The sequence below is a fragment of the Lipophrys pholis genome, assembly GCF_963383615.2.
Source record: "Lipophrys pholis genome assembly, chromosome: 11".
Lineage (NCBI taxonomy): Eukaryota > Metazoa > Chordata > Actinopteri > Blenniiformes > Blenniidae > Lipophrys > Lipophrys pholis.
Genome location: NC_137631.1, coordinates 11854413 through 11872267, shown reverse-complemented (window position 1 = coordinate 11872267; position 17855 = coordinate 11854413). Strand labels below are relative to the sequence as shown.

The following is a 17855-nucleotide window of genomic DNA, read 5'->3' as shown; positions in this document are numbered from 1 at the left end:
AAATTGGCCCAGTGACCTACAATTTCAATTCACTTTCAATTTTCACATGAGCAAGCGTGAGTGACAGTATTGTTTAATGCTCATTGGTAATCTCTTCTGGCTCATCAGTGCTCGGCCATTGTTACATCTGTTTCTATACTTCGATACAGGCAATGGGGGTTGATGGTGGATGGGCAGGTGGGGTTTGTGTGTGTGTGTGTGTGTGGGGGGGGGCGGGGTTGTTTCTATTGTCTGGAAAGCACTGTGCTACAGAACGTATGCAAAGTGCTGTATAAATAAAGTTTAATTTGATTGTAAACTGATTGTCTGATATAAAGAACCAGACCCAGAGGAGGAGACTTTGTGCTCCTCCGGTTGGGGTGAGGGGATGGAGGAGCGGAGAGGACAGGACAGAGACAGACAGGCAGATTGTGGGGAGTTATTCAAACTCTGGTTTGGGTAGGGGGTAGGGATTCGGGGAAACAGGATAAACCGGTATGGAAGACAGATGGATGGATTCAGCTCTCTATTTTATGTTCAACTTAGTTCCAAATATTATTTTATAAACTTCATATCTATGAAGTAGATATACCGGATTGGTAACTGTCTTATACAAAAAAAAAAAAAAAAAAATCTAAGTATGTGATTTGTACCAGGGGGATTCTTATAATGAAGACTCTATCCAGGGGTTGGAGTCCTCAAGGGCTGCAAGTCCAGCATGTTTTCAAATGTCCGCCTGCTCCAACACACCTGAATTTAATGAAGCTCTGCAGAAAGCCTGAGAACAAACCAATTACTATCAGGTGTGTTGGAGTGAGGGCACCTTGAAACCGTGCAGGAATGCAGCCTTCTGCACGAGACTTACCACTACTCTACAATACAGCTCAGATAAAACCTGAGAATGATGCCGGCAGTGGAAAAAGCACTGACACACACATCTTTACAAAGAGAAAGTCTATAAAATAATAACCAACTGAAGGATCAGGGAGAGGAGGGGGGGGGGGGGGTCCCTGGTCCCACCGCCCCTGCCCCCCTGTCTCTCCTCTGCACGCCAGTGTTTTGACCCCACCCCTCTCGCTTGCCGCAAAGTGCGCGTGCGGTGCAATCTGAGCAACATCCGCTACGCGGGAGCGTGACGTGAAGGACGTGGGTTTTACCGTTATTTCGCCAACAGGTTTTCAGTCGATGTGGCGCGCGCACACACATACATACACACACACACACACACAACGTGAGCGTGCTATTGTTCTCCGTGCAGATTGTGCTGGTGTCGAGAGGGGGGATGCTTCGCGCGCAGGGGCTCCGTGAAAAACGACAGCTCACGTGAGCGTGGGCGCATCTTGAGCGCGCGGAGGAAGCCAGCCTCGATACATAAGAAATGGCCGGGTGCAGAGAAAAACGGGATTGCGGGGATGCCGCCGTGATCATCGTTGAGAACGAAGCGGAAAGCATGCCGGTGCAAGAGGGGCGATCGGGTCCGAGCCCCCCGGATCACCTGGATACCTGTCCCGTCTGCCAGCTGAACTTCCACAGCAGGGAGCCCAAACTTCTGCCCTGCCTGCACTCCCTCTGCAGGAAGTGTTTGCCCTCACCTTCGCGGAATCTGGCCACAGCTGAGGCGCCAAACTCCCAGGCTGACAGCGCGATCAAACCACGTGAGTCACTTTGTTTACAAACAATGAGCGGTGATCCGGGGGAGACCAAAAAAAAGGCACTCAAAAACGTGCCAGCTCACGTGCTATGGACTCAATTTTGATGGTACAACATGTGGAACGATGTGTCCGTTATCTGTTTGATTCCAGTCAATGTGATCCGCTGCCCGGTGTGCAGGCAGGAGTGCATGGAGGTGGACGTCATGGATAACGTCTTTGTAAAGGACTCGGCTGAGGCTCCCAGCAGCACGGTGGAGAAGACTGTCCAGGTTTGGGCCACGAAAAAGGGGATTACCATTTGAGGGATACTTTGTCAGGGTGAAAGTAACGAACTACACTTACACCACTGAGATGGAGTAGTGTGTGGACACACAGGCTTTTTGAGTTTACTTGTAGTCGGGATCCACAATTCATTGCAAATATATGTTCATTACCAACATTTGCCATTTGAACACTGCAGCAGACCTACATACATTTAAGTGTGTGTCCATGCATTTTGCGTTCATACTCTGCTTGTCAACATATTTGGCTTTTTAAATTGGAGCCCTATTACAGTAGATTGTGGTGACAACAAATGGTATTTCACATCATGCCTGGTGGCAACAAGCCACAAGTCAAACACATAAAATCAAGGAAAAATGACTGAAATGATGCCGGTGGGAACACATGAGAGAGATTGGGAGGGTCGTAAATGTCAAATTAAGATTTGTGACCCTCAGATGTTGTGTTTTATGACCTAATTTATTGTTTTATGGTCCTGAAGCTCAAGAGGTCATAATGTGGCGCAATCTGTTTCCAACACAAAAGGACAATTAAGATGTATTGATGATCGGAACATGTGTACAGGTTCTATTAATGATGGCGATAAAAAAGAAAGATGGGAAAGCGTGTGGGAGTCCATTGTGAGCCATCAACATAGATGGGGAAGCGGGGAGAAAAGGGGGCCGTCCCGACTTTATCCGTCAGGACTTGACACACACACACACACACACACACACACACACACACACACACACACACACACACACACACACACACACACACACACACACACACAAAGTACGTCAGGTGTGTCTTCAAGTAGAGGTCTCGGCAATCCGATCTCACTCACTCAGGTTAGAAACGCGCGGAGGACAAAGATGCACAGTCGTGTTTGCACCAAAAAATTGTGAAAGAAATGTTGGGTTATTGATTAGCATGATAAAGTGTATTTATATTCCACACAACCTACTTCCGTCACTAAAGGTCAACTTTGAGGACGTCAACCTGACTCGAGCTGAAACTGTTTAAATGGGTGTAAGCATTTATTTTGTACTTGGAGACTTCCTGGAAAGAGCCGAAGGCTGAGGCCAGCGTTCACAAACTCGCAGTTGTTTGTTGCTTTCCAACGACATCTGGCGCACATCTGGTGCAAAACCTCTCTGTAATGACCCGACGTCGCTGAGTCTCCGGGCTGGGGATCCCGCCCGGAAGAACTAAACGGTTTGAAATGTAAACTTAAAAACTGTTCAGTTGCTGAGGGGGAAAAATCTTCTGCTGCCTTCAGAGTTTGAAAGAGGACACCGCTTCCTGTTCAGGGAAACTCATGGGTAAGACACTTAGGCGATCACTTTTAAGTGTGAAAAGCCCGATCCACAGTGTGGGTCGGAGTCTTATTTCATTTCTCTCTTTTCTGTCTCTCTATATGGTATCAACTAATGTTTGTGTATATATTAAGATATATTGACTTTTGATATCGCTGTGTTTTTATATAGAACTTCCCCCTTCACCATCGTGGGAGGGCAGTCGCAGTCTGCAGACGCTGAAGTTGCTCTTAACAAACTTTCCCCAGAAACGGTTCTGACAGAGCTTGGTCAAGCAAGATCTGAGATGTTTCTTGATTAATTAATTTGAATGTTGCTCCTCCGAGGGTCAATGCAGCTATTTTGGTCTCAGGGCCGGACAGTCGGGATGGCCACGCTTTCTCCCCCACTTTCCCATCTGCTTTCATGGCTGTTGATGCGCTCCTGCACCTTATGACTTTGGCATCTCTAAAGCTTGGATGTGTCTGTTTTGGTATCGGGGTCATAAAACATGACGTCTGAGAGTCATCAGTGTTGATTTGATGTTCGGGATAAATCCCAATGCCTCTCACAGGTGATCAAATTAAAAAAGAAAGAAATGAGTGCAGTTACTTCAGGTTAAAATTGTGTCTAAGAAACAAAAAAGTACTTGTTATTTGGAAGTACTAATTTTCGAAAGCACAAAGACATTGTCACAATCTTGGTGAAGTGTGTTTATTATTACATCCAAGTCATATTGGGATTGCAGAACAACATTTATTACATCGCATTTGTACTTTTATCAGAGTACATATACACCTTAACATTTACCCTAATCTACTCTTGTTGGAGTCAAACCTTGCTAGTGAGTACACACACAGTTGAAATTAATCCGAGCATTGAAAGTTGCATTTGATAGCAAAGTTATTTCTCATTGAAAAATGTAAAATGTCTGCATCATAGCCCAGATTTGAATAACTTATTTATGAGACAATGACTTATATGTTTTTATTCAAGTGTATTGAATCAAATGCTGGCTATTGATCATGCAAATGAAAAGTAACCAATAGTACTTGGATTACTGCACATTTTTACAACTTCAGCATTTTCAAAGTTCTGTACACTTTGAGTCAAATAGACAAACACACACTAATAGTGGCGGCTGCTTGACTTCCATTGGGAACAATTTGTTCAGTGTCTAGCCTCAGGACACCTCCACATATAAACAGGGTAAGATTGGGTATCAAACCAGCTGCCCTGGGATTAGAAGGCTACTTGCTCTACCACCTGAGCCATATTAAAAAATAAATAAATATATATATATATATATATATATATATATATATATATATAGACACACTGTATATTTTTAACAAGCACTTTTCTTTAAATTTGTATGATTTATTTCTCTTCTATTGTCTTTTTTATATTCATTTTGCATTGGTGGCCAGAGAAGCTAAATGTTGTAAATGTCCTGTCGCTATTCTATTTAATTATTTTTCTTACACTTTAGTGCATTTCAAGCAATGTAAAAGTAGTAAAAAAAAAACTTCTAGTGCTCTCTGCACTCCTAGCAATGACTATAATATATTCCGAAGGGGTGAGCAAGTTAAATCTGCGCCCTGAGGGTTTCCACTGTAGGAGTAACACTTTTAGAGTCGCAGCTCCTTGGATGTGCTGCGTTCATATCTCGATGTTTCTTGCAGCAAATAAGGATTAATTAAATATGTCTCTTGTCTCATCAAACTGAAAAAAGGCACTCCTCAAATCTGAACTGGATTTCTGACCTGTTTCCCACACAAAGATGAGTCGGTCATGCCCTCCTCATCTCTCCGTAGCTCTGTATGACCTGCGATGACAACACTGAAGCGGCTGGGTTCTGTGTGGACTGTGTGGAGTACCTTTGTGTCACCTGTGTGGAAGCCCACCAGCGAGTAAAATTCACCAAGGACCATGTCATTAGACAGAAGACGGGCGTATCGCAAGGTGCACTCACCCTGTCCTCACCTCCCTTTATTCTCCCTGCATCACCTGCGGAATAGTCTTGCTGTTACCATGACGATAGGATGAGTTATTATAGGATCGGGGTCCATGATTGATTTAAAGTGATGGAATATTTAACTACCGATATTATTATTATTATTATAGATTTATATCTGTTCAGAGTACAATCTGTTTTTACATATCATAAGAAAAGACTTAAAATGACTGTGTTTTGCAACGTTTCACCTCTTCAACAAATGAACAAAATGATCCCGAGTGAGTGTGAATGAATGACTGGACATCTAATTGATGAACATTCTGTTGTTTTGCAGAGGTCCACAGCGTGTCGACACACAGGCCCATGTTCTGTGACGTCCATAAACAGGAGCCTCTGAAACTGTTCTGTGAGACCTGCGACGTGCTTACCTGTCGAGACTGCCAACTCGTGAAGCACAAAGATCACAAGTATGACAAAATTAACATTAAAATGAGATTAAATTCTTCCAATGCCAGTGTGTAAATTACATATTTATGAGAAACGTAAGGTTCTGTTGATCTGTAATGTGTGTTATATAATCCAGCCATGCAAGAAGCAACATGCTGCGGTTGTTATTATATGATCACAACATGTATATTTCACTGCAGTGCCCAACCAGAAGTGATCAAAGTGTTTCCAATTACTCTATTAAGGAGACCCCAAAAAATAAAAGCCAGTTGGAGAGTATTTTGCGAGCACAAAATATGTATTTTTGTATGTGTGTGTTGACTCGGTGATGTTTTTGTTTTTATTAGTTATCAGTTCCTTGAGGATGCTTATAAGAACCACAAACAGCACATGGAGAGCATGACCCATCAGCTGCAGGAGAAGAAGAAACTGATTGAAGAAGTCTCCAAATCCATAAATAATGGGTACGTCTTCCACTTCTCCACAAGCATGAAGAGACAATCACTGCTTGAGAAAAAGCCACATTGCCAGACTGTATAACCCTCATCTAGAAAGACGATTTCGAGAAAATGCAATTTGATACACAGTCTGTCCTATTTGAGAAAAATAGTGTGAGCCGTGGTGGTTCGAACAGCAATGTGACTGGAAGGAATAATAAATTGTGTCCAAACTTTTTTCACTGAGGTCCACATACAGAGAACTAAATGGCAATAGAGGGGGAGTATATGACTAACATTTGGCACACTTTCTTCTCACTGTACTGCAGTGTTTAATTTGACCATTTACTCAGCGTTCAGAACAACAGGATTTGATATTATTCAGGAAGGTTTTAGTCAAAATAAGCCTTTGCATTACTTAGTAGCCTTAAAGCAACACTAGATTCAGAACGTTTGATGACCTCTGATCTATCAGTGTCAAAACTAAAAGCAAGTTTAATGTGTAGGCCATTTGCATTCATATATTCAGAACTCGCTGTAGGCCAATTAAAAATGAATGTTGGGCATTAGTTGGCCCGTGGTTTGTAGGTTGGACACCTCTGATCTATATTGAAACGCCGGTTGTAGCAGGAAGGATATCCAGGCTGAAACCAAACCACTTCTACATTGCTTGGTGCAATGACCAACTTTGACTCCTATAAAAGACACTTACAGCAATCGTTCAGCTTGTAGAGAGACTCTTTACATTTGCTCCTAAAGTACGAAATATAAAAACTCATTTGTATCTCGACTGCAATTTTATTGCTAAATACAAGCTTCTGAACCTCAATGACCTCATCTTGTGTCTCTTTTTATATTAGATACATAATTTTTTAGCTCCTCCCATCACCTGGAAAATATATTGGAACAAATCAGGATAATAAGGGACTGCTTGAATTAACATAATTTTAATTAATGCCATTGTGATTCTCACAAAACAGATTAAAATGAGCGTTTTTGCAATGCATATCTGGTGTAATCCTCTGTTCACCATCCCATCCTGTTTTAAACAAATAAAATAAAAACGAGTGCATCAGTGACCTGATAGTTGTTTTGTGTCTTTCGCAGACTGGTTCAGGTTGATCAGAACCGTACGTCGGTTCATAATGAAATCAAGAAATCCGTCTGCAGTTTGATTCTGGAGATAAACAAAAAGGGCAAGATGCTTCTTAATCAACTTGAGGTACCACATCCTTTTTATATCTCACAAAAATGCAGTGAAAACGGACTGATTGTTGTCTCATGGTGTTTTCCGTGGTGTTTCCTGCCCGCACACTTACTTGATGTTCTGCCCTGAAGCTCAGGGTGCATCTCCTCAAGCTGTTCAAACGCCACACATTTCAGATGTTCTTGTTTTCCAGTCTGTAACCAAGGATCACGAGAGTGTCCTGAGAAAACAGCAGGAGGACATTGGTTATTTATCCAGACACCTGGATCATGTCATCAGCTTCACCCAATGGGCCACGGCCAGGAACGGCGGCACGGCGCTCTTGTACTGTAAACGTTTGGTGAGGCTCGTCTGATCATTTTCACTCGACAGCATCTCGCCACGTTGCGCTTTCCCAGTCCGAGACTCGGCTCCGCTCTGAAAGCCATCCAGCAGCCTGGTTATAGCAGTGTTGAATGCAATGAAGTGGAACCATATGCCTTCTTGTAAAACCCAAGTGTCCTCCTCTGAAAATTATTAATGTCCCCCTTCTGTTGCAGATTCTGTTCCAGATCGGAAACCTCCTGCGGGCAAAATGCAGCGCCACGTTTGTACCACAGAGCACTGTACGCTTTCAGTGTCGAGCCTCCTACTGGGCCTCGAATGTCGATATCGGTAAGACACGAAAAAGTATGATGTCATGAATGTACACTTCATTTTTCAATTTTGTGAGTGTTTGATATATTAATACAATATCTCCTCAAGATCTCACTGCTTCATGTGTACAACGTTTTTTCTGCCATAAGATAGTAGCTGAGCTTACGATTTGCATTCTTGGCGTAGTGATGTATTCATCAGGTGAGCATGATTTACACGCCAGTTGGTGACTGATTTCACTTGGTTGAAGGAGAAAGAATTTCAAGAAGAAACTGAGCTCAGCAAGAGACCAACAGTACCCGGCATTTTACTGCAGTTGCACTCCATTTGATAGGTCAGGTTGATAGTTTGAAAGAAATATCGCCAATTTTGCTGAAATATTCTTAAAGTGATGTGGAGTAAAAACCTTAAACGTTGATTCCATAAATATTTTTTGTAAACTGAATAGCGATTATTTAACAAAACAAGAAAATGAGTACAATAGTGAGTTACTTTCGATGAATGGCACACAGAATTGGAGCATTTTACAAAATAGATGAATCTATAATATACAATCAAGTGTGGTTACTTCACTGCAAAAATATCCATAAGGATGCAAAATTAAGGCAATTAAATGTATGTAGCAATATGGAGGATCATGTTTGAAGGTTACGCACAAAATGCTATTTATCATAACTGAAACAAGCAAGACAAGAACCACAGACAGATGCTGCGTGCAAAAGAAAATTCATTCTAACAAGCAACTTTACCAGCTTTTTTCCTGCTCCCACGCAATTTTCTATAACTTCTGTTAGACTGCTATACGTCTCAAATCGAGAAAAAAACAATAACACTAAAGTTAATTTAAGCCAGGGAATGCTTTTATTCCAGTTTGTTAAAATCTTGGCAGGAACACCCGCAGTTAGACCGATTAAAAGCTAGAAAGTCTGATCTTGAATTATTAAGCCTGGATTTGAACTGGAGATCTTCTTACGTTCAGGCTGGAGCGCTAAATTCTGCACCGCCATGTAGTATAACATCACCCCAAATCATTGTTTTTTTCTCACTCTATTCTTTTGTTTTCCTCACTTATTCGAACACACCTAAAAATGTGCCAAACTCTTTTCCAGAACATAACATCACATCCAAGCAACGTCATCTGTTTGATCCTCCAACCCAGATGAATGGGAGCAGTTTTCACAACAAGTGCAAACAAAACACAGCTTTTTTGCACACAGTAATCCTAAAAAAAACTAACCTAAAACGTAAATATGCAAGTCAATATTTAGTCACAATCCTAATAGTGTGAGCGGCCTATATTTTGAAATGTATGTATATAATGACCTGCATCAGAAACAAGCAACAAGGAGTACTTCTTTATTTGTGTGTGTTGTCAATATCGATAGTTATAATGCTTCTCAATGTATAAATGCTATCAGCTTCATTTTTATTCAGCATCATTTTCATAACTCACCTCTACTTTTTTGCCTAAACCCTCTCCTCCTCACAGGTCTATGGACTTTTCTCACACTATCACTGCTCATTCTGCTCAAGGCTTTCTGTGTGTGTTTCCCCTCAGGCTCTTTAGTGGTGGAGAGTGTACCAGGCCACCAGCTGGGTGGTTTTCAGGGTTTCCCTCATCAACTCACCCACCCTTTGCAGGGCCCCTCGGGCTCACCCCACAGCTTCGCCCCAGGAGGTCCCAACAGCACCCTGGCTCAGCTCCAGATGCAGGTGGACAAGCTGAACCCTCAGCCCCACTGGCAGCCCCAGCCCCCTCCTCCACCCTGGACATGGTACCAGAGTGTCAGACTACCACGAACAGTCCTGGCGCCCCTCCAGGGGGGCTCTCCTTCCCAGAGCATGCCCCTTCAGCCAGGTCGCAGGTTCATGGCACCTCCTCCCAACCATGCCAGCCCAACTAGCAGCTTACCAAGCCCTGGATTTTCTCCCCAGGTTACTGTGTTCTTCTGTGTGTGAGCGCGCTTGTGCGTCTGTGTGTCGGGTCCTTTTGAGTGACAAGTCCTCTTAACAGACAGCGACAGCAGATGGCATTGTCCTAAATAGAGCTGACAGCCTTCACATCCTGGCCAATTTATATCTTTCCTTGTCAGGGGGGATTTTTGTCTTCAGCTTATGATTCCAAATCATTGCAAACCAGATACATCTGCAGTGCAACGACAGCCAACCTACAAAACGGGACTCAAATTCCATAAGAAGGGCTCGATAATATCTTTCTGCCCACGTTGTTTAGTCTAGTTCCCGGGATGTTTTGGCGCTCGCTTCACAGTGTAGAATGATTCACATGGAAATACTACTGTGTGAAGTGCACGATAAGTTATCATGCTGATGTGAACAAGATGTTACAGCTGCAGGAAAAACTCATAATAATTAAATGTCTGCATGTTTTTGCACATTATAAGTTTGAAAAGACTTAAGATCATTTTTTTAAAGCAGGCTACGTTATATATTGTGTCCTGCAGTACTTATTTTTCTTACTTCAGAAAAGAAAACTGACTGCGCTAGTCTACCTGTAGTGTTTTGATCATACTTGAGCAGCACTCGGTGTAAAATAATTAGTAAAAAAAGTTGTAATGTTCAAGATAAAAAGAACATTTTACATAATGAGGAACTTCATTTACATCTCTTTGAACTGTAGTGAAATGAATTAGTGATGGCAGTGTCCTCGAGGGATAACAAAAAAATGAGATTTAAAAAAAAAAAGGCATCTTTGGAAATATTAATCCTGTTTTGAAATCTCATTCATTTCCTTTAATTAGTAAATAACTTATTAAGGAATGGCCTTATGCGGGTATTTTTATGTTTAACAGCTCATTGAGTAGGTATTATTACTTAATCTGCACAAGGGCTGTTCTTATCAACTAATTTTGACGAGGTGGCTCGTCTAAAAATTTGAAAAATCTCATAAAAAGTCTAGAGTTAGCACGTTTTCTATTTACTTCCTGAAGCCTTTACGTTCAACAAAGTTAAGTGGTAGCATGCCTTGTGAGGTTTTTTTTTGTCATGAGCTTCTGAGCCTTCTACATTCATTTGTATTAAACACTGATTGGTTTAACCGACTAATATTTCTGGTACTGACCAGCAAGGGAGTGGGTGTTTAATCGTTTCATTGACTAATTGCATGCCTCTCTTTAGGTAAACACAACAACAATTCAGAACTATGACTCCTGCATTGATCAGTCTAAAAACCCCTCAGTATTTTGCTTAAGGCTCGGGTTGTTTCTCGAGGGGAATCAACCCACGCAGACAGCAAGAGGCAGACATGCTCGCAGACTCTGACAGCAATGTAGCTCTCTAACGACTATAGTTTATTCTCTCATATTTCTGTTTTTCCCTCGTTCATTGTGTGCAGCATCATGTGAGGATGATGGGGAGCGGCTCCAGCTACCAAACCAAACCTTTGGACGGACCTTCACCTCTGTATACACATGTGCCGCCACTGCCAAGCAACACTGGCATCGGTTTGTCACAGTCACGACAAATGGTAGGCGACGGTAAACTCTTGGTGTCCCTGAATACTGTTGGCGCAATATCAACGATACATGAAATGATAGGCCTTGCTGTGTTCAGATGGAGTCCACGTATATGAACAGGAGGAACGATCCAGTTGGTTCGTTATACATGGTGAAGCCAAACTATCCTCAGAGCCTACCTCCTTCTTTGCAAGCCAGAAATGGTACGTCTGTAGTGCCAGGCAGAATATTTGTATGGTTGTAACGTTTATAGAACTCATTTAAATTTCTCCCCGTTGAAAGGCTTTCAGAACTCCCCAGGGTACACTGCTGTATCCCAGGAGGAAAAACCAGGGTAAGGAGACAGCTGTGCACATGTATAAATACACTCGCACAAGCACAGATTCTCTCTTCTCTTGTGTGTTATTATTGTTGTCTCCGGTACATTTTGCTTCAATTGACTTTTGATGTGCTCTTCACTTCAGAACTTTATCTTGGAAACCTGAAGAATCACACCAGGCTAATGGATCAGTGGGCTCTACTGTCAAGAGGAGACGGAGGTCATCTCCAGGGCCGATCATTGTTATCAAAGATGAGCCGGATGACGACAGCAGTTATGTAAGGAGATGATGCATTGATGATATCACAGTTCAATCCGTATGACGTAAATGAATATGGGGGAATTGGTTTATTCGTCCACATTTCCACAAACAGACTGCACTTGAACACTTTTCATCTTAGTCAGACCAAACATGAGTGTGATCGTTAACTATACAATGTGTTCAATGTGCAGTGTTTCGTTTATGTAAAATGGGCCTCACTCAACAATCTGTAAAAGCTATTGCATATATTCTCATTGCAAAGCAATGTTCGGCAACGCTGAACTGACTATGAAAATGGAAATAAAGTCTGCTGTTTTTATATTTATGGGAGTTTGACCCTTATTTAAACCTATTAGCAACAGTGTGTTTGCATATTTCAGAAGATCCTTGAGATGTTCTGCGAGCTATTATCTATCAGCTATCAGATGAAACTGGAAAATATCACATTGTATTTGGATCAGAGAGTAAAATTAGAAATACCAGAAATGTTAGGACTCTGTTCATCCATGCTATCTTTTTCCGTTCTTTATTCAACTCGGCTGCGCAGTCCAAGAGCTGATCTCAACTGATTATGGATGAAGGCAGAGGCGAATTGGTCACCAGGACATCACAAGACAAGCATAGAGAGACAGACACAACGCACTCTCATATGGACAAGCTGGAGTCACTAACCTCAAATGCATATTTTTGGAAACCTGAGAACTTAAAGAAAACCTCACCGACAGATCCAGAATCCCAACTCAGACTTGAACTGGGGGCATTCCTGCAGTGAGTGCGAACCACTACACTGAACTCCAGACCTGGGCCCCTATAGGTCAAAACATTCGAGGCTCAACTCCAGAGCATCCAGAACAATTACAATTTCCTCTTTACTCCCTAAATGAAACTTGGCTGTTGGTCGATTCAGGTTTCAATCTGTTTTTGATAAAGGTTCCCCTTGATGTTATGGAGTTATTTTATTATGTATCAGTTGCAGTTTTTTGTTAGTTTTTTTAACTTATTTCTCTTTATTTTTGGATTTCAGGCACATGCCAGTCGAACAGCCAGCCTCCCTGACAGCACAAATGACCAACTAAAAATCAGTTCCCAAGGTGAAGGAAAAGTGCTCCCAACCCCTCGCTCAGCCTCGCAGCCCCCCAGCAATCCTTTGGACCAGAGTAAGGCCAAACCTCTACATCACACTCGGTCAGAGGGAGAGGAGCAGCGGGCGGATCAAACTGGAGCTCGGTCAGAAGACCCTGTTGAAGTCCCGTGTGCCGCGTGTCAGAGGGTTGGAGGCTTGTTGACCTGCCACAAGTGTCTCAAAGTTTTTCATCTGACTTGCCATGTTCCATCGCTTCTCAAATCTCCCAGGCAAGCTTTGTCAAAAATGTCTTCATTGCTGGTCTCAGATGAAAACCCAGAGCTCATGTCTTTTCATTCTCATGTTTATACCGGAATCAACAACTTGTGGCCCTCTGTGGAATGAAAAACGACAGTTAGGCTTCTCTAGACAAGTTGTTTTCACATTTTGGAGGTGTGAGGTTTTTCATCTGACGGCCACACTGTGTGCTTTTTGATGTATGCTCCTGCCAACTGGCTTCTGTATTGAATCTCTGGACTGTCTGTGTTTCAGTGGGGAATGGTTTTGCTCTTTCTGCCGTGACCTGGTAGTGCCTGAGATGGAGTACGACTGCAAGGTTGAAAGCAAAACTGAAGCCAAGACTGTGAAGACCGAGACGGAGCCTGAAGGTGGACTTTGCCCCGCAGAGAAAAGAGTCAGTGGTTTCTCTTTTGGTATCATTTGATCGCCTAGAATACGGCATATAATTTGTTAAACTAAAACTAATTTGAAAAGTGCCAATTTACTCCTGCAATTTGTAAAACAATAGTGAACAGAATACTTTTTTTAGTCTACTGAAGTCACTCATTCATGATTATTGAGACATTTTTACTGCTGGTGGTTGATTCTAAATGTCCCAGGCTTCCTCACTGGATCCTCAATGAGTAGCTCAACACACTCATTGTTAGGTCATGTTTATTGAGCTGAGCATGAAAATCAACAGAAGGAAACAGACAATTATCCTGAACAAGAGGTGAAATGTCCAGCGTGAACAAAACAAATGTTTTTGCTGCTTTGCTGGGCAACATTTGCAAAGGTTTGCAAAAAAGTTTATCAATAGGTAAATGTATTATTTCAAAAGAGGATTGAGGCTGGATTACACAAAAATGTGTTAGTAAATCAATCTCACTAGTTCCTCTTGTTTCTGCTATTGCCAAATGGATCAATTTTAAAGTGTTTTGATAGCTGCAAGTCAGTCAATCTATGTATGGAGCAAATTTGAAAACACGAGTTGAGCACGGTGCTATATAAAGCCACCTAAAAACGATCACATATATAGTGTACTATACTGTATATACATTATCTATATTAAAAAGTGTTATTGTAATGCCACTACTTTCGGCAGTATTGTGAATACTACTGAATACTGTTGTCAAATTGTTAACCGCTCATAAATAAACATCCTGTGTATTTCATTATTTTATCTCAGCGGATTTGTAGCTACTCACTTTTTGGCATTGGGTCAAATGTCTGTATTTCCTCACATTGCAGAAGTGCGAGAGGCTGTTGCTGCTCTTGTTTTGCACCGAGTTCAGCTCAGATTTCCAAGAATCTGCATCCCCCTCGGTGAGCGCATAAAAGAAAATTCTGACTGGATTAGTGTCACGGGGAGTTACTGTAATTGAAATTTTAATTACATGTAATGTGCGGTGGTTATTGGCCACAACAGAGAAATAAAAAAAAAAAATGAAATAGAGCAGAAAATATGCAAAGGATTGTGCTGCTGACACAAAGCCTTCACGGTTACATGAAATACTGCTGGAGAATACATTAAGAATTACACATTGTCCACTGTATATCACAGAACATATAGTGCATGGGAGTGCAGCACTTAAATCAAAGTGTTGAAATTTAGTTCAAACAGACCCCGACTCATTATGAGCCCTTACAAAATACGGTGTAATAACCCACAATCTCTTGTGTGCAATGCTCACGTGTAATACCGGTGGATTTTCATTTCACGCCTGCTCATGAAGATTCATTCTTTTATTATCTCTGCCTTTCTAAATACTGTAGGTATGTGCTAGAAACAGGTCGGCTATAAAGGGATCAGTGAATCTCTCCACGGTGAAAAAACGTCTGGAGGCCGAGCAGAGCCTGTGTTACCAACGCTCTGCAGAGTTTGTGTCAGACGTTCGGCTCATCTTTGGAAACAAAGCGCTGCTCAGTGAGGTACTGTGCACAAACAATTCTTCTTCATAAAAAAAAATTTAAAAAACCCACTACCTTTAGTGTTTTACTTGACTGGACATGTGGTAATTTTCCTTTTTTTTTCTTTCTACTGTTCGACTTGTCTTCCATACCAGTGTGACTCAGAAATTGCCTCAAAACGAAGGAAATGTGGGGAGCTGTTTGAAGAGCACCTGAAGGCCATCTACCCTAACCAGACCTTTCCAGAAATCAAACTGGAGGTGATGCCTGCTGCTCCTGCGGACACTGGCCCCTCCTCTCTTGACAAATTGTCCCAGATTTCGAAGCTCCAGCACCTCATGGGTTTGGACTCCCAGGATGCACCAAATCATCCCAGTGGAGTCGTGGGAATCGTATGAAGGCTCAAACCTTCACACCGTTTTTATTACAAACACTTGTGATACTCATTTACCTTTCGGTTGCAAAATGTGTTTTATATGTTTAATATTTACAGTGAATTATTTATGCGACAGGGTCTTAACTTGGCAGGATTATGTTATGTTATGTTGTGTTGTTTTTTATGTTGAATTATTTTTATACTCGACAAACTTGAAGGTTCAACTGATATCTATACAAAAGGGAGGCACTATATGCTGCACATGTAGGTATTTACAAGGTCAAACTAACAAGCTACTTTTTGCTCTTGTGTAAATATAAAGATACGTCTCAAAAACTTAGAACATCATTCAAAGGTTTAATATTTTGACAGCAATTTCCACTCAACAACAGGATAGATTGTTGAATAAATTTTTTTAAAAGTTTTAATTGTACTTAATATAACATCTATTTAAAATAAAGTAGGAAAAACATCTGATCTGAGCTAATGGAAAAAGTATGGGGAAAGCATATTTTTGATTTTCAGTACTTATTGGCTCATATATTTAACAATAAAACCAAAGGGATTGAAATATTTCAGTTGATGTGGAACAAATCAAAAGTATATGGGATCATTCCAAATTTTTCAGATGCACTTGAAGCTGTAAGATAAAGTCTGATAATGATGAGTCGTCCGTCATATAGCCGTTCAGCACTAAAGTGATTGTGGCTCCTTCAGGGCAGCAGAATGGTGGAAAAGGCAGCTAGTCGTGCCACATTTTTCACTTTCGGTCTTGATTATTCAATGCTTTTTTGTGAAATGATGTATTTATGTTTTTAAAAGGGTTTATTTATTTACTTTGATGATTTATGCACTTACATTCACAGCTTTACCTTGATTTTACTCCTCTTGGCACAGTATAGTGATTTCTTTCTCGTGTTTGGCTGTAAAGCTCACATGTCGATTTAAAGGCGGGTTTTCACAGGGTACAATAAAATCTCGTTTCTGACCAACAAATTTGTGTGAATTCACTTCACCCTGCAACTTCATGTATGGAGAAGTCTATTAATCTTCAGAAAAAAACTGAATATTATTACTCCTGTTGAAAGCTTTGCCACTTTAAGAAGTTTCCACTGTTGTGTTGACGCTCAAATCCTCTGAGTCCCACAGAGCAGGCCTCGGTCTGCTTGGCTGTTGTGAGTGGCCCTCTGCAGATTGACACAGACGTGGCAGGACAGGCTTTGTTGAGCTTCAAAGGGACTGTACTGCGCCCTCTCTCCACCGCAAGATTAACACCGTCTGAATGCGACCTCGGCCACTCCAATTACTTCCACCTATGAGCTGGGAGGTCAATGTGTGCCGGCGTTTCTCATTAAAACACGAAACGTAGACGAGGAGAGGAGGAGGTGAAGCTGGTGGTTTCTGGCAGAATGAAAGGAGAAGTTGCTCTGAGACGTTCACTGCGCTCTTGCCAGCCAGGATTGCAGTCTGCCACTGGTCTGGCTCTTCTTTTAAATGGCCTTCACTCCCCAAATTTGGGTAATATCTCTTTTCTTTGTAGGTAGAGATAAGATGAAGGACAGGCCAACAGAGCAAGGGTGCTGATAAAGTAGAGAGAGGGGGACGTCATACCCTCGTCTGATAGATAAGAGCAGGAGTGTTGGAAATAACGCCACAACTTTTGGCAGTGAGATGCAAAAGGAACTGCTTTCTATAATGACAGTAATATCACAGTTGAAAGAAATTGGCAGACTCGCTGTCTTTCTCCTGCTCCCTGAGGCGGCTTTTAAGATTTTGCATTAGTCAAAGTTAGCCTTCCTGCAGAGTTCTGGATTACCGCCTCCAGAATGAAGCTTATTTATGATAGCTTTCTTCTACTATCTCTGTATTCTTTTTGGTATGTTTGTTTGTTTTCCTGCTTCTTCTCACTGGCATGTGCTCAAACAGTTTCTTGCAAGTGCAGGTGTTACATCGAGTTTTTTATGAGTAGGCAGTTAAAAATATAAGACATTCATGACGACGCATTAAACCAAACAGACCAAAAATAAATAAATAACAGCTGTGTATCACCAGTGGCTTAAAGTCCATCTGCTGAATTTAAAGAGTAAATCAGGCATTGCACTGCCCCACAAAGTTAATGCATCACATCAATACTCTAACTATTTAGGCATCCTTACATAGTAGCGTCTGCTTCTAATCTTTACAGGAGTAGTCACCACCAGTCATTGCAACTTGAACCCCTTTTTCACACTGGACGTCCTTCCTGTCAGACCTATAGGATACGAACAAGGACTCCACATGCAAGGTCAAGAC

At 41.7% G+C, this 17855-nt stretch overlaps 1 protein-coding gene across 1 annotated transcript; it reads left to right on the top strand.

Annotated features, from left to right (window-relative positions):
* Positions 1–1094: 1094 nt before the first annotated feature.
* Positions 1095–16557, top strand: LOC308116403 (transcription intermediary factor 1-alpha-like). Its single transcript, XM_080474576.1, has 18 exons — positions 1095–1634; positions 1782–1900; positions 5011–5158; positions 5488–5620; positions 5948–6064; positions 7145–7259; positions 7438–7584; positions 7784–7898; positions 9439–9815; positions 11233–11364; positions 11451–11556; positions 11636–11687; positions 11818–11950; positions 12959–13287; positions 13550–13691; positions 14528–14602; positions 15053–15208; positions 15343–16557. Exons 1-18 carry the CDS (start codon positions 1358–1360, stop codon positions 15583–15585), a joined length of 2916 nt encoding a protein of 971 aa, XP_080330702.1. The 5' UTR covers positions 1095–1357; the 3' UTR covers positions 15586–16557.
* Positions 16558–17855: the final 1298 nt, after the last annotated feature.

Bases quoted from the DNA above. Each gene is read 5' to 3' on its own strand.
- LOC308116403 (XM_080474576.1), top strand. From the start codon at position 1,358: ATGGCCGGGTGCAGAGAAAAACGGGATTGCGGGGATGCCGCCGTGATC. The intron at 1,635-1,781 runs GTGAGTCACTTT...GTTTGATTCCAG, and splicing joins TGACAGCGCGATCAAACCAC to TCAATGTGATCCGCTGCCCG. The intron at 5,159-5,487 runs GTGCACTCACCC...GTTGTTTTGCAG, and splicing joins GAAGACGGGCGTATCGCAAG to AGGTCCACAGCGTGTCGACA.